We start from the raw sequence: 13,661 nt of genomic DNA, 5'->3' as shown, positions 1-13,661 counted from the left end.
AAGAGAAGATTAATAAAATCCTTTGTTTGAAGAAAAATTGGAGAATCTATCTATACTTAATCAGTTGAAGCAACACAGATAGAATAGTCAAGAAGCCTTATCTCTTCGAATTTCCCCATAAATTGACAGTGCAGTGCTTGAACATTTTGGATTTAGGGCTTTGTTGATGGAAGAAGCTCCATGCTACCGATCTTCAACTTGGACTTGCTGGCCGACCCTCTTTTGGCTCAAAAGCGAAGCCCTATCTCATGATTTTGCTCACATTTTTGCACTAGCAAGAGAAGCTTTCTCTGATACTCCTCCATTTCAAATAATGGTAGATCTTGGGTCCAAAAATAAGAATTATCACATTCAAACTACTTCACGTGTATTAGAGCTAGAGTTGAGTCCGCAAGGAGATGGGGGAGTAACAATTTAATAAAAATTGTTGGTAATGCCGATATAGAATTTAATTTCGATTCCTATACTCTTAAATTTGGCTAATTTTAGGAGGGGAGGAGCTTTTTCTTCCTGCCCTCTTTAAGATTTTTGGTTTTGCAGAAAATATTTTTGGGGAATGTGCTAGTCAATGCAAAAGGCACTTGTTAATCAATCAATTTACAAAATACCAAGCTTTCCATGGCACTAACCTTAGTGTTATCACGCATGTTGTTAACACCTGAATTTTTGTCAACAATTCAAGCAGTTATTCCTATGAAAGTACAAAAATAGAAAATAGCAAAAACAACAAAAGAGAGCGAAAAAAGAATAGATAAAAAAAAAAATAAAGAATAAACAAATTTAGAAACCAAAAAAACATTTAGAATATGATGGGGTTTCAAAATGGAGGCTTTTCTGGTTCGTGGCCCAATTCACATAGTTCTCACGAGATAAAATTTCGTCAGGTCCATCAAGCCCAGTCGGCTTCTCTAGCCCACCCTATATGGTAATAAAGCCACGATCCATTCCCAGCCGAAGATTGCTTGAAATCTTGGAATCCAATCATTTCCGACGCCATTGGTCGTCATCCGCCCTTAACAAGCAATGACATTGGGTCAATTTTTCAATAAGAGGAATTTAAATAGAAATCTTAAGTCAAATTAGCTATCGACATTAAATATATTTCTACTAAATTGAAGTTACGAGAGATAAAAGTGGAATTTTCCTTTCACAAGTGACATTAAAACACTGTTTATTCAAGTGAGAACAAGTTGTGGTTGATAGACTTGCGCGATTTACATAAGCAGATTTTAAGCCACAAATTCAACATAGGAGCAAATCTAAAGAAAAAAAATGCCTTCCTAACGGTAAAAGGGACAAGAACAACTCGTCAGGCAGGTGACAAGTAGATGCTTGCTTTCATGAGAGAGATTAATGTTTTTTGGTTCTGAGTTGTGACTGATTGTTCATGAAGCTGAGAAAAAAAGGGCAAAAGCCATCAAATATCCAAAACTATCCTCACTCTAACACATCTATCTCATTTTTTTTTTTTTTTTTTTTTGCATCATCAAAGATTTCAAATTATACTTATGTGACACGTTTGTTCTCTATCAATAAGTATTGTTCGAAAATTGAAGGTAAACGATATTGACGTAAAATGAAATAAGAACAACTTCGACCAAAAAAAATATAAAATTATCAAACGAAATCTTGATAGAAGTTTAATGCGTCACATTAATATAAATTTAGGATTTTTGACATCAAGAAAAAAAAATTAGAGAGATATAATTTTGAGCTTTTAACATAACAAAAAGAAAAATAAACACGACGAAAACTGAATATAATTTGACATTTTTTGCCGGCTTTTCCGAAAAGGACGGTGGGTTTCTTTTTTCCCTTTTATTTTATTTTATTTTATTTTCAAACTCAATTCCTTAATCATCCAAAGAACAACCACCGGCTTCACCTGTTTGCCCCGTTTTCCCACACAAAATCCGAATTATCTCCATCCACTCCTTCGCTTCGCTTGGCGTCTTTTTTTATTCTCCTTTGCTTTTCTGTTCATGCTCGCCGCCGCCAATCTTCAAGCTTGGCGTATCGTCTCGGATGACGACGACGACTCAGATTGGCCTCGGCTGCCGTGGTTGACGAAGCGACGCGGGACCGTTGGAGGTGCTGAGAGCGAAACCCAAAGAATCTCATCCTTCGAATCGGCGGATCGTATCCAGATGATGATGATGATGATGATGATGATGATGATCCATCCAACCTCAGCCTTGGCAATCGGATAAAAGGCTCTTGTAAACAGCGAACGCCACCCCGCATCCCCATTTGCGCGTGGCGTGCACGGGCGAAACGGTGGAATCCGGCGATGAAGTGGGAGCGAACAGAACGAAGCAAGAGTTGACGGCACATGTTCTGGAGTGAATCGAAATTCGTCTTGGAAATGAAACGGCCCTGATAATGGTTCAGTGGCGACGGCGGCGTGAGCCCGGGATGGCCCGGCCAAAGATAAATCTGGTCCAGACATGGACAAGGATAGGAAAGCGACGGCTTGAATCAGAGTGGCCGCGACTCGAGTATGGAATCTGATGGTGTTGTTCACTGTGGGGATGATATACATATACATATACACATATATAGATATATGTATATGTATAGAGAGAGAGATGCGAAAAAAAATCTGGTCGGAGAAAAATCTGTCGAGTTTGCAAGGAAGGTGTTTGATGGAATGACAAAGCTGGACTCTGTTTCCAAGGATACCCATTCGAGAGAGAGAGAGAGAGAGAGAGAGAGAGAGAGAGAATCAGCGAGCTCTATCTGGCGTGCGAGCAAGTTCGAGTTCGAGAGTGCATGATGTTGTCGATTCTAATACGAAAAACCATTGCCAGAGGCTTGGATGCTGTGTTGTCGAGAGAGAGGCTGAGGAAGAGTTGTGCCGCAGAAATGCCCTTACGTAGTAATGCTACTGCGGGGAAAGAGATGACTGTGAGAGAGGCTCTGAATGCTGCGTTTGATGAGGAAATGTCTGCAGATCCTAGAGTCTTTCAATGTGTCTAAAGGTTCTTTTTTTTTTTTTTTTTTTTGGCAGAAGTATGGACCTGAGAGGGTTGTTGATCACAGAGGCTGGTTTTGCTGGAGTTGAAGTCGGTGCTGCTTTCTATGGTCTCAGGCCTGTTGTGGAGTTTATGACATTCAATTTCGCTATGCAGGCGATTGAACAAGTTATAAATTCTGCTGAAAAGATGAACTACATGTCAGCTGGCAATACATCAGTCCCTATAGTTTCAAGAGGAGCTGCAGCAGGAGTCAGTGCCCATCACTCCCAAGCCTCGTGAAGATGTCGCCATCCCACCTGGAGGAAGCTTTACCGGATCCGGCCTCGTTAGATCACTCGTCACTCTCAGGATCTATCAGACGCGAGAATGGCCCAGGGCATGCAAAATGAGAGTTGCTCATGATCGGTGCAACATTTCTGGTATGTCCCTCCAACCAAAGTGCTTCCTCATCCTCTGGTTTTTTCAGATTGGCAGTCACTAATTTCTTAACACAGACTGTTTAGTTGCATTATTTGAATGCGTTGTTGTCAAGGCGTGAATATTTTGCGTGGTCGCAAATTTAATTGGTGTTTACTCGAAGTCTCCTTTTCAGTTGATATTAGTATTATGACGGGATCAACATAAGCACAGAAAAATGAGATAATACATGGCATATATGCCCGTGATAACATCGCTGACGCGGGATGGGACCATTGTTATTGCTCTGATTAACTCAGCTTGTAATTTTTGGTTTTAGCCTCAGAAATTTTCATGTCTCCTTCTTTTGTTCAAAAGGGTAAGCAACTATTCACACATTCTGGATGTGCTCGTCCTGTTCTGAAGTAGTAATTGCTTTTGCTATTCGATGTCTCTTTGCCCTCATAACTTTGATGGGTGACCTATTCTTGCATAGCTTAATTGCTGTTCTCTAAATTGTTGTTCCATTTGATAATGAGGGTAATTAGCTGATGATTCAGTCTTGTCGAATTCAATTTGTTGATTACGTGCTTTGCTATTTTAGGGGTTGAATTAATTTATTTTGAGTCTGTGTTGCTTTCATGTCTCCTTCTTTTGTATACATGTATCTTATGATGGCAGATTAGCATAAAGACTCTGGAAATACAAAACATGGAGATCTGAGGAAGTGTCTTTGTGGATTTTCGATAAATGTGGGCAAGAAAATGCACATTGTTACACGGAGGTACCCAAGTAACAAGTAATGATAAGCATATGGTATTGAGAAGCTATTGCTGCAAAGAATGCAGGCTTTTGGGTGATTATCTTTGTTCATTCGTTCATGCAGACATTGCCTACACGCAGATGAGTTTCTCTCTGAAATGCACATCAACCGGAAGAAAAGGACAGAGACAGAGCCCCTCTGACAATTCTATAGCTCCTGATGAACTTCACTGTCGGAACCCTAAGAGTTGCTCTTTGCTTTTCCTGAATATGTTGCTTAATAAATCCATCCGGAATACTTTGCACATTTACATGTTTGAACAACCAAGCTATGAAATTATATAAGTGAAATGAGAAATCCAAAGATAAAATCAGAGGGCAAAGAGCAAGATGGTAATGATTTGAAGTCAAAGAAATCCAAGGATACATTTATTTTTTTGAAAGTGCTCGAGGATGAAAGATATTAATAGCTAACATCATTTTCTAAATCATGTTATTAATGAGTATCATTTTAGTTTTCTATTGGATTATGTATAAACACAATATAGACGAAAAAAATCTCCAATGAGTGGACATCAACTACTAAAGCAGTCATGGTATTGTTAGTCCTAGCAATCATAGTTGAGCTCTAGGTATACCGATGACGATTTAAGCTCAAGATCTTATTAGACAATTCATCAAAGATGCAGGATCACTATTTTGAAAAAAGGATAGTTATAAATTGAATTTGTGGGCTAATTTAGGAGTAATGAGAGGTCTTGGAAGTGTAAGACCATGAAAAACTAACTCCAAATGGCTCAATCTGCATAGACTACTTCCCATTTCTATAATAATAGAAATAGTAAGGCTGCTCCTTCCACGTTGGGGGACTTTCTTGTGATATGATATCATTTGGCAGCATGGCCGAGGGTAAGGGGGCTGACTTGAAATCCTTTTTCCACAATGGAACAATGAGGAATTTAAGTTTTGTTTATTTCGTTAAAAACAACTTTCAGAAAACGTTTTTTGAATGTTCTAATGTTCGTTCCACAGAAAATGAACTAAATTGGGAAAATATTTTTCATCAACAAAAAAAGTCTTCTATAATAGGGGAAATTTTTTACTTTTTAAGTTTGGAAAAATATTTTTCTCACTCATTCTCTCTTAATCTCACACTCATGTTATCCTTGTTATCTTCTTTTTTTTTTTTCTTCGTCTTCTTTTTTAAAAAATGATTTTTTTTCTTTTTCTTTTGTACCAGCCATAGGCAAGTCCCTAGTTTGCTGACCTTGGGCCTTGCTAGATCGACAAGCTAGGCTCACCGCTTGCCAATCAGCAAGCCTATGGTGAGTAGCTCGCTCGCTTGTTGATTTAGCGAGACCCAAGCCCTCAAGCTCGGGCCTTGCCAGGTTAGCGAGTATGAGCCTTTGGCTTATCGACTTGGCAAGGCTTGAGGCCTCAAGCTTGTTCGACCATCACCGTGGCCATGGTGATCAACTCAAGAAAAAGGAGGAGGAAAAGAAAAAATAAAAGGAAACAAAAGTAAAAAGAAAAATTAAAAAATAAAAATAAAAAAAATTGATATTGATTTTTTAAAAATAAAAAAAATTGTTAAAATGAATGCACAAAGGGAAATCAAATTGAATTTTCCAAACCAAACAGCGGAAAATATTTTTAGTTCATTAACAAGTTTCAAACAAATGCAAGAAAATAGTCATTTTTCTAAAAAATGGTTTCTTGGAAAACACTTTTTAGAAACACAATATTTTTCGTGAAATTAACAAAGTCTTAATCAACATTGTGTAAAAAATTGTTTAATTGACTAACCATGAATAAATGTAGCATTGATTGGTAATTGCTTTGCCATGCGTATCATATGAATGCTCTTTGCAAACAATTGTGATTGTAAAGAAGAAGAACTCAAGAGAAACAAGATCCTAAAAAGCATCGATGCTCTTCAAAATTGAAATAATGAAAGATCAATAATCATCATCTAATAAATTTTCTTGTGATAATAGTCCAAAAGTTTTTCTAAGTCAAAGTCGAGAAATCTTTCTGCAAATCGTTCAAGTCCAGTTCCTCCATTTTCATATAGAGGAAGCTTAAAAACAAGAAAAAGAAAAGTGTTGATTTTGCTTTATAAGTTAGGATATAAAGTTGCCAAATTAACCTCAAATAAAAGTCTAAGCTTGTGGGCCCAATTTCACGTTTTTTGATCCCTCCATTTCTTCCCCTCCTCCCTTTTCCGCCAAGTCATTGCTATCGCCCTTGACACCAGCGTTGCCACTGTTGAAAAGTCCGATCTCCGATGTACCTGAGGATTGGCAGCCATGCGGCAACACCACCGTAGCCCCAACGGCAGGCTGTTCCTCCCCTTTTCACCACATAGCTCCTCCCCCTCCTCTTGTTGGATTTGAGGGGACGAATGGATTGCATTAACCCTCCTTTTGATTCAAGGCAAGAAATTTTACAAGCAAATGCCTTTTAAAAATTATGTATCTTTTGAAATCATTATTTTATGCATATAATTCTAGTTGAAAAGAAGAAGACTTCAAGATAAATAAGATTATAAAGTATCAAAACCCTTCCAAATGGAAATAACAAAAGATCAATAATCATCATCCAACAATTTTTTCTTTGATAATAGTCCAAAAGCTTTTCCAAGTCGAAGTCCACGAGTCTTTGTGCAAACTAGCTCCTCCATTTTCCAAGGAAGTTTAAAATCAAGAAAAAGAAATGTACGGAGATTTTCACCTCATGTGGATAGACAATAATGATGGGGCCCACCATCAGAACCCCCTCATCCATTTTATATTTCCAAGGACAGCAGAGAGCGCCCTTGCACAAGGGCAGGGTCACGATGCCAGCATTTTCCGCTGCTAAAAATAGCCATTACACAATTTAAGAAAAATTCCAAATAGAGAGCTGAAATCAAGTCATTTATTTATAAAAAAAATGCAAAATAGATTTCATTTTAAATAAAAACATGAAATGATCCAATTAATATCAAACAAAGACCTTTAACGAAAAGAAATTATCAAATACAGGATTCGAGTTCGTCCATGGGCCAAATCTTCATCGTGATGCGATTGACATTCTCACTATTTAAATGATGCAAGTTTGTTTGAAATTTATAATACAACAAAATTAAAGAAAATTCCAGGATTAAGTCTTTTTTCCAGTTTCCTCTTCCGGTCCCTTCCGTCTGCACTCCTTAGAAACTCCTCCATCGCTTCATCTCCTTTCCTCTCATGCCAAGCCATCAAAAATTGAAATAACGAAAGATCAATAACCATCACCCAACAAGCCTTTATGCAAATCTTTGAAGTCCAGCTCCTCCATTTTTATATTGTCAAGCTTCCTGATGATGGTGGGGCCCACCATCAGAACCCCCTCACCATTTTCATTTTCATGTTTGAGGACTGCATGAGTCAGCATTTCTCGCTAAAATAGCCATTACATAATTTAAGAAAAATTTCAAATAAAAATCTAAAATGAGATCATCTTTTTTTTTTTTTAAAAAAAGTTTAGAGTGGATTTCGTTGTAAATAAGAGTGTGAAATGTTCATGTCAATATCAAATAAGAATTTGAACTTGCCAACTGGTCAATATTCATTGTGATGGACATTTTCTAGCGATTTAAATTGAAGCAATTTTGTTTGAAATTTGTTATTGGGCAAAAAAAAAAAAAAAATCCCAAATGAATCGGGATTACATTTTCCTTTTCAATTTCATGTTGTCCCGTCCCTTCTGCTGCACTTCTTGGAAACTCCTCCATTTCTTCCTCTCCTCCGTCTCACACCAAGCCGTCACCGTCGTTGGGATGTTCGATCTCTGATGTATTCGAGGATCGAGAGCCACCACGGCATCGCCACCGTAGTCCCTACGGCGGGCCGTTCCTCCTCTTCACACCACGCGGCTCCTCCCCCTTCCCCTTCCCGTAGGTTTTTTTTTTTTTTTTTTAGTTGCTTCTGAGGCGAAATTGAGGTCTTGGAATTTGACGTTTGTTGACGATGGCTAGATTCACTCCGTTATATTGATATCATTTTTTTCCTTTGCATCTTTTAATTGGTGATGACATTGCAGCGTGTTTCCGCATTGGGGTTACTGCGAAATCGGAGTATTGGAAAACTCTTCCAGTAAGATCGGTTGAATGAGAATTGTTCTGAAGCTCATTTCAATCGCTTTACATGCAAACCATAGTGGTTTTGACGAATCACTTTCGGTTTGCGCTTGTGGTGTTTCTGATCTTTTGCCATTGTCTTGATCAGGGTTTCTATCTACATATTTTCATCGGTGAATCTTTTCTCGGCATGTAATTTCTGCATCTTTAGATATGTGTCGGATGCAATGACTTTCGATGCCAAATTTAGAACGGATCACCTGATGCTCTTGCCTTTCAAATTTTTGGTTAAGCCCTTTTAGTTCGACTTGGTGATCATTGAGCTGTCTCTCGCACTAACTGGTTTTAATATATATCCACAAGTGCTAAGTTCCACTACAACTGTAGAGACAAATAATGATCGAAGAACTCCACTTAAACAGGCTTTCACTGCACACTTCTCTCTTGTCCCTATGCCCCATTTTGGGCCCATTCTTTTTGGAAGTAAGTAATCTTATGATCAATGTTTACGTAGTTTCATTCGTTCGTTAACTAGTTAACAGAGCATCTGTTGTTTTAGGGGATTTTGATTGAGCATCTCTGTTTGTAGCTTTTCGAGTGTATGATGGAAATAGATTTTTGAGTGCTTTAGTAATATATATTCTTTAAATTTGATACCTTGTCTTTTCTGGTTCAAATGAAATAGTATGGCAGTTTCACTTTTCTTGGATTTGCTTCTCCTTAATGGTGTCCATTGTTGTGGCGTTTGGTGGGAATGTAGTCACCGTTTTCATGATTGCCATGCTAGGCATTACAAACCAGAACAAACCGAGAAGTTGGAGGGTGTGTTTTGATTCTACATGAATCTCTTCAACCAAGAGGTTGTAATGCTGTTTACTTATATGTTGATGTGTGTTCGATTGCTGATGTAGTCAGATCAGAATCATAACAAACTGGGTGGTTCACACGGTCCACTAAATGTTTTAAATTTATGCATTGTACTTCTTACTCCTGTGCATGCATGGGTTCTTTACCCTCCTAACATTGCACTGTGGAAGTTATTAACGTGTTTTGACCAATTTGATTGGAATCAAATCACAGAGGGGTGTTCAACTAAGCTAATCATTCAACTTGATGTCCATCCGAGGCGTGTTTGGAAGAGCACTTTTCTATGTGCTTCCAATCCTCGAAGCAAAGTCTCTCATTTCTAGACATAGCTTGCTTGCTGAACGCTAAATATTACAAAGGCTGGGTTATTTATTCTTCATGGCTTTTCAGATGTTCTAGGTTTGCAATCTAGGTGAGCTTCTTAGCCATGTTGGTTTTACCTCATTGAATCTTGTAGCATTTCCTAGATATATCCTCCATAATTCTCTTCCTTCTGCTTTGCGGGCATAACGATGTCGGCCTTGAAGTGCCCTTGTGGTTCCTTCTATATTTTAAGGATGTTTCTTTTATATGCAGTTTTTTTATTGCTTCATGAGGAAGTACTAAGCGTACCAACAATGTAGGTATGATGTGGATTAGACAAAATATCATCATCAAGAGTGACCACCCCTGGAGCTATGGTTTTCCTTGTGCTCACATGTCTGTTCTTGCTCAGTTTCAAATACTCCTCATTGAGAAACTGATGTGAATAGGAAGAAAACTCAAGCAAAGAACGGGTGGGAGTGCAGAGGGAGAAGGATACTTCAGGTGGGAGCTCATCGAAGTAAGCGTGTATCACTTCTGTTTATGCTAAGAAAAAGGCGCCAGTACTAGCAGCCACTTGCACATACAAGAACCAAAGAAAGAGCGAGTGAACATCTCTGTTTGTGGCTTTTCAAGTGTGGGATGGAAATAGATTGTTCGAGTGCTTTAATAATGTATATCCTTCAAATTTGATACCTCATCTTTTCTGGTTCAACTGGAATAGTATGGCGGTTTTGCTTTTCTTTGATTAGCTTCCCCTCAACAGTGTCCACAGTTGTGGCATTTGGTGGGACTGTAGTTACCATTTTCTTGATTGCCATGCTAGGCAAACAGGAACAGACCGAGGACTTAGAGGGTATGTTTTGGTTCTCCATGAATCACTTCAACCAAGAGGTAGTATCATATGATGCTTTTTACTTATATGTTGATGTGTTTGTTCAACTGCTGATGTAATCAAATCAGAATCATGACAAATAGGGTGGTTCACCGGTCCACTAAATGTTTAAGTGTATGCTTTGGGCATCTAACTCTTGTGCATGCATGGGTTCTTTACCCTCCTAACATTACATTGTGGAAGTTATTAATGTGTTTTGACCAGTTTGATCAATATCAAATCACAGAGGCGAGGCATGTTCTGCTAATAAGCTAATCATTCAACTTTGCTATCCATTCAAGGCGTGTTCCGAAGAGCAGTTTTCTATGTGCTTCCAGTCCTTAGAGCAAAGTCTCTCATTTGTAGACATGGCTTCCCTGCCGAATGCTACTTATTTGGAGGCTTGGTTACATATCATTCATGGCCTTTTAGATGTTCTAGGTTTGCAGTCTGAATGAACTTCTTAGCCATGCTGGTTTTACCTCATTGAATATTGCAGCATTTCCTAAATATCTCTTCTAAAGTTCTCTTATTTTCTGCCTTGCAAGCACTGATTATACTGGCCTTGTTCCTGTGGTGCCTTCTTTAATAAGGATGTCTCTTTTATATGCGGTTTTTGATTGCTTCATTCCAAAGTACAGAGTGTACTAACAATGTAGCTATGACGTGGAATTAGACAAAATATCACCAGCAAGAGTGACCACCCCCAAGGGCTATCATTTTCTTCGTGCTCACAGGTCTGTTTTTGCTCAGTTTCAAACACTCTTAATTAGGAGACTGATACAAATAGGAAGAAAACTCAAGCATAGAACGGGGTGGGAGTGCAAAGGGAGAAGGATACTTCAGGTGGGAGCTAATCGCACTAAGCAAGCGTGTCACTTCTGTTTATGCAAACAAAAGGCACCAATACTGGCCACCCACACAAACAAGAACCAAAGAAAGAGAGTGAAGTACTAGCGCACATAGTCCACACGTTGCGACAAAATTAACATTTACTAAATTGACAGGTTTGAATAGTAGATACCCACCATGAGGACCAACTTGTTGGAAGGCAGAACGTAACATTTAGAGAATGGTTGAATCACACATGAAGAACCAAGGTAGAGAATGGTTGAATCACATGCGAAGAACCAAGGAAGAAAAACCAAAATTAAAGCACCAAATTTGATACATTGCAAGAAGTAATGCGACATTAAAAACTGAAGAACAACCGTTCAGGAACTCGAAAACATTAGAGCATGCAACATTGCTGCGGTTGTATCAACAAAGTTGAAGACAGCGCTTTGATTTAGCCAAATAGGAAGAGAAAAAAAGAGTCCGTCCACAGCAGTTCATGTAGCATAAAAAGAGACATTAATCAGAAACAAGGATACAAACATAATCACAGAAAACAATCATAAATGAAGGAGTTTAAAATAATATAGAAAGAAAAAGAAAACTGTAGGTATGCCAGGAATTTCCATTCATCAAGTTCTACTTAAGTTTGATAGATGTCAAAATGAGAACACCAAGAAGTGCTACAACACCTTCTTTGAGAAGCAACCGCATCCTGTATCTTGGTACTAGTGAAAAATCTCGGATTGCACACAGGTTAAAATAACAGACTTTCAACCCCAGTTAAAAGTTAGAGCCTTTCCGAGTAATTTCTCGAAACATTTTATGCTGTCTTTCCTTCTATAGCATCCCAAATAATAGGAGAAATTACAGCTTACACTGAGGTTGTTTTGGTTTGCCTGGATCTCACACGACCAAGTCAGGTAGAACACTTGCAGCCAATCAAATCGTGATTTCACCTAAAAAGAATCTGATCTCTTCCCTTTGCCTGTAGCAGAAACTACATAGTTAAAGATAAATCCACCAGAAGCTCATATCTCTGACAAACAAATTCAAAAACCAACAGTTACCTACGATTCCAGAGCAGAAGCAGATTGCGCAGTCCTATATCAAATGATTTCAAATATTTATTCCCAAAGGTTTTCAGCTCAACCTTCAAAGACCGAGCCAAAATAACCTTAAAAGATCGAATAACGCTCATTCAGCAGGTCTTCATTCGACTGAAGACAGGGAGAAGGCGGTGATTGCGGCTACGAGTGGCCGCAAGAACACAAATGAGAACATTGTAGAAGACGACGGATTTATATCCTTGCGATGTATATCCAAAAGAACACAAATGTCACTTTTATTTACTTAAGAAATTATATAAGACGCAGTAAGACTGACTTTCAAAGTATAAGGCCTACTTATTTAGGGTAAATCAATTGTGATGACCAAATTATACGGCGCATTTTTGCAATCTGGTCATTAAATTTTAATTTCAATCGTCAAATGAACTTCAGAACTTGTAACTAATTGAAACTTGACCAAATTATGGCCAATTCATGGATTTATCTAGAAATTCTTCTTAGTGGGGGCAAACTTCGGTAAATAATAATTATTTAAATTAATAAATCAATGCTCTTGAGCGTAAAAATATGTGATGAAATTACCGTTGTGTTAATTTGGTTTGTTTATGGCAACTAGAATTTTCATGATTCCAAAATTGTTTATCGAGCTTCATCAATTTGCGAGGGCAAATTGAAATGAATAGTCATTATAGACTCAGTTATATGAATTTTTAGAAGATCCAATGGGGATACAAAAAGGATTTAGAAACTCACTATCACTTTAGCTCCTCTTGATTGAGTTGTGCCATGAGAACTTCCCCTTGTAACACAAGGCCCATGTAACCCTCTCACATGGTGTCGTGTCATCATTATGGCATCTCCAATCATACATGTAAGACTACCACACCAATATTATGCAGAAAAAATTGTTTGAAAAGTCTTCATAACGCATTGATTGTAAAAGGGAAAAGAAAATACCATTAGTGCATTGGGCAATTGAAATCAAAGTTTAGTAACTTGATTATACAAAATGACTACATATGAAATTTACCCCACTTATGGAAAAATCTCGTTTACAAACTGATTTGGTGGATCGATCGTTGATTCCCAGCACTTTCTATTCCATTGACCACATCGATCATCAATTCCAATGCAACTCTCAGATATTGCCACATATAGTAGGAGGGATTATTACATTCTAGATAGATTCCATATAGAATGTGAAACTAGCTTAGCACGGAAAATATCGAGACAAAGTGAAGTTATTTTACGAAATGCAAAACTTTTGTTCTTCCAAGGTTTCCTCAAGTCGAGATTTTCGTCTCTTGGAGTCCTTGAGGGAAAATAAAATTTATAAAAATAAATAAATAATATTGTTCAATGGTATCAAATTAAAAACTGAATCTTCAAGCGAACGTCGTGATACGTGAGATTAGCGAAGAAATCATCCAGACTAAACTTTATTATTTACGGAGCACTGGGGCTCAGATCCAACT

General features: G+C 38.0%; 1 protein-coding gene and 1 long non-coding RNA gene across 3 annotated transcripts; both read left to right on the top strand.

Moving 5' to 3' along the window:
* Positions 1 to 2,865: 2,865 nt before the first annotated feature.
* LOC120295888 (pyruvate dehydrogenase E1 component subunit beta-1, mitochondrial-like) lies at positions 2,866 to 3,257 on the top strand. Its single transcript, XM_039317498.1, has 2 exons — positions 2,866 to 2,945; positions 3,011 to 3,257. Exons 1-2 carry the CDS (start codon positions 2,866 to 2,868, stop codon positions 3,255 to 3,257), a joined length of 327 nt encoding a protein of 108 aa, XP_039173432.1.
* Positions 3,258 to 7,855: 4,598 nt separating this feature from the next.
* Positions 7,856 to 10,493, top strand: LOC104452836. Of its 2 annotated transcripts, none has more exons than XR_005552813.1 (2): positions 7,856 to 8,055; positions 9,319 to 10,493. It is a non-coding gene; the product is annotated as an uncharacterized LOC104452836 (long non-coding RNA). The 2 variants fall into 2 exon arrangements; XR_005552812.1 differs by having other exon boundaries at positions 8,202 to 10,493.
* The last annotated feature ends 3,168 nt before the right edge of the window (positions 10,494 to 13,661 follow it).

This window comes from Eucalyptus grandis, chromosome 7 (assembly GCF_016545825.1).
Source record: "Eucalyptus grandis isolate ANBG69807.140 chromosome 7, ASM1654582v1, whole genome shotgun sequence".
NCBI classification, from domain to species: domain Eukaryota; kingdom Viridiplantae; phylum Streptophyta; class Magnoliopsida; order Myrtales; family Myrtaceae; genus Eucalyptus; species Eucalyptus grandis.
The sequence above is the reverse complement of the archived record's forward strand: the minus strand, read 5'-3'. Positions and strand labels throughout refer to the sequence as shown.

What these genes read in the sequence shown, in the direction of transcription:
- LOC120295888 (XM_039317498.1), top strand. Translation starts at nt 2,866, where the DNA reads ATGCCCTTACGTAGTAATGCTACTGCGGGGAAAGAGATGACTGTGAGA. An exon ending in GCTGCGTTTGATGAGGAAAT is followed by an intron (nt 2,946 to 3,010) that starts GTCTGCAGATCC and finishes TTTTTTTGGCAG; the next exon opens with AAGTATGGACCTGAGAGGGT.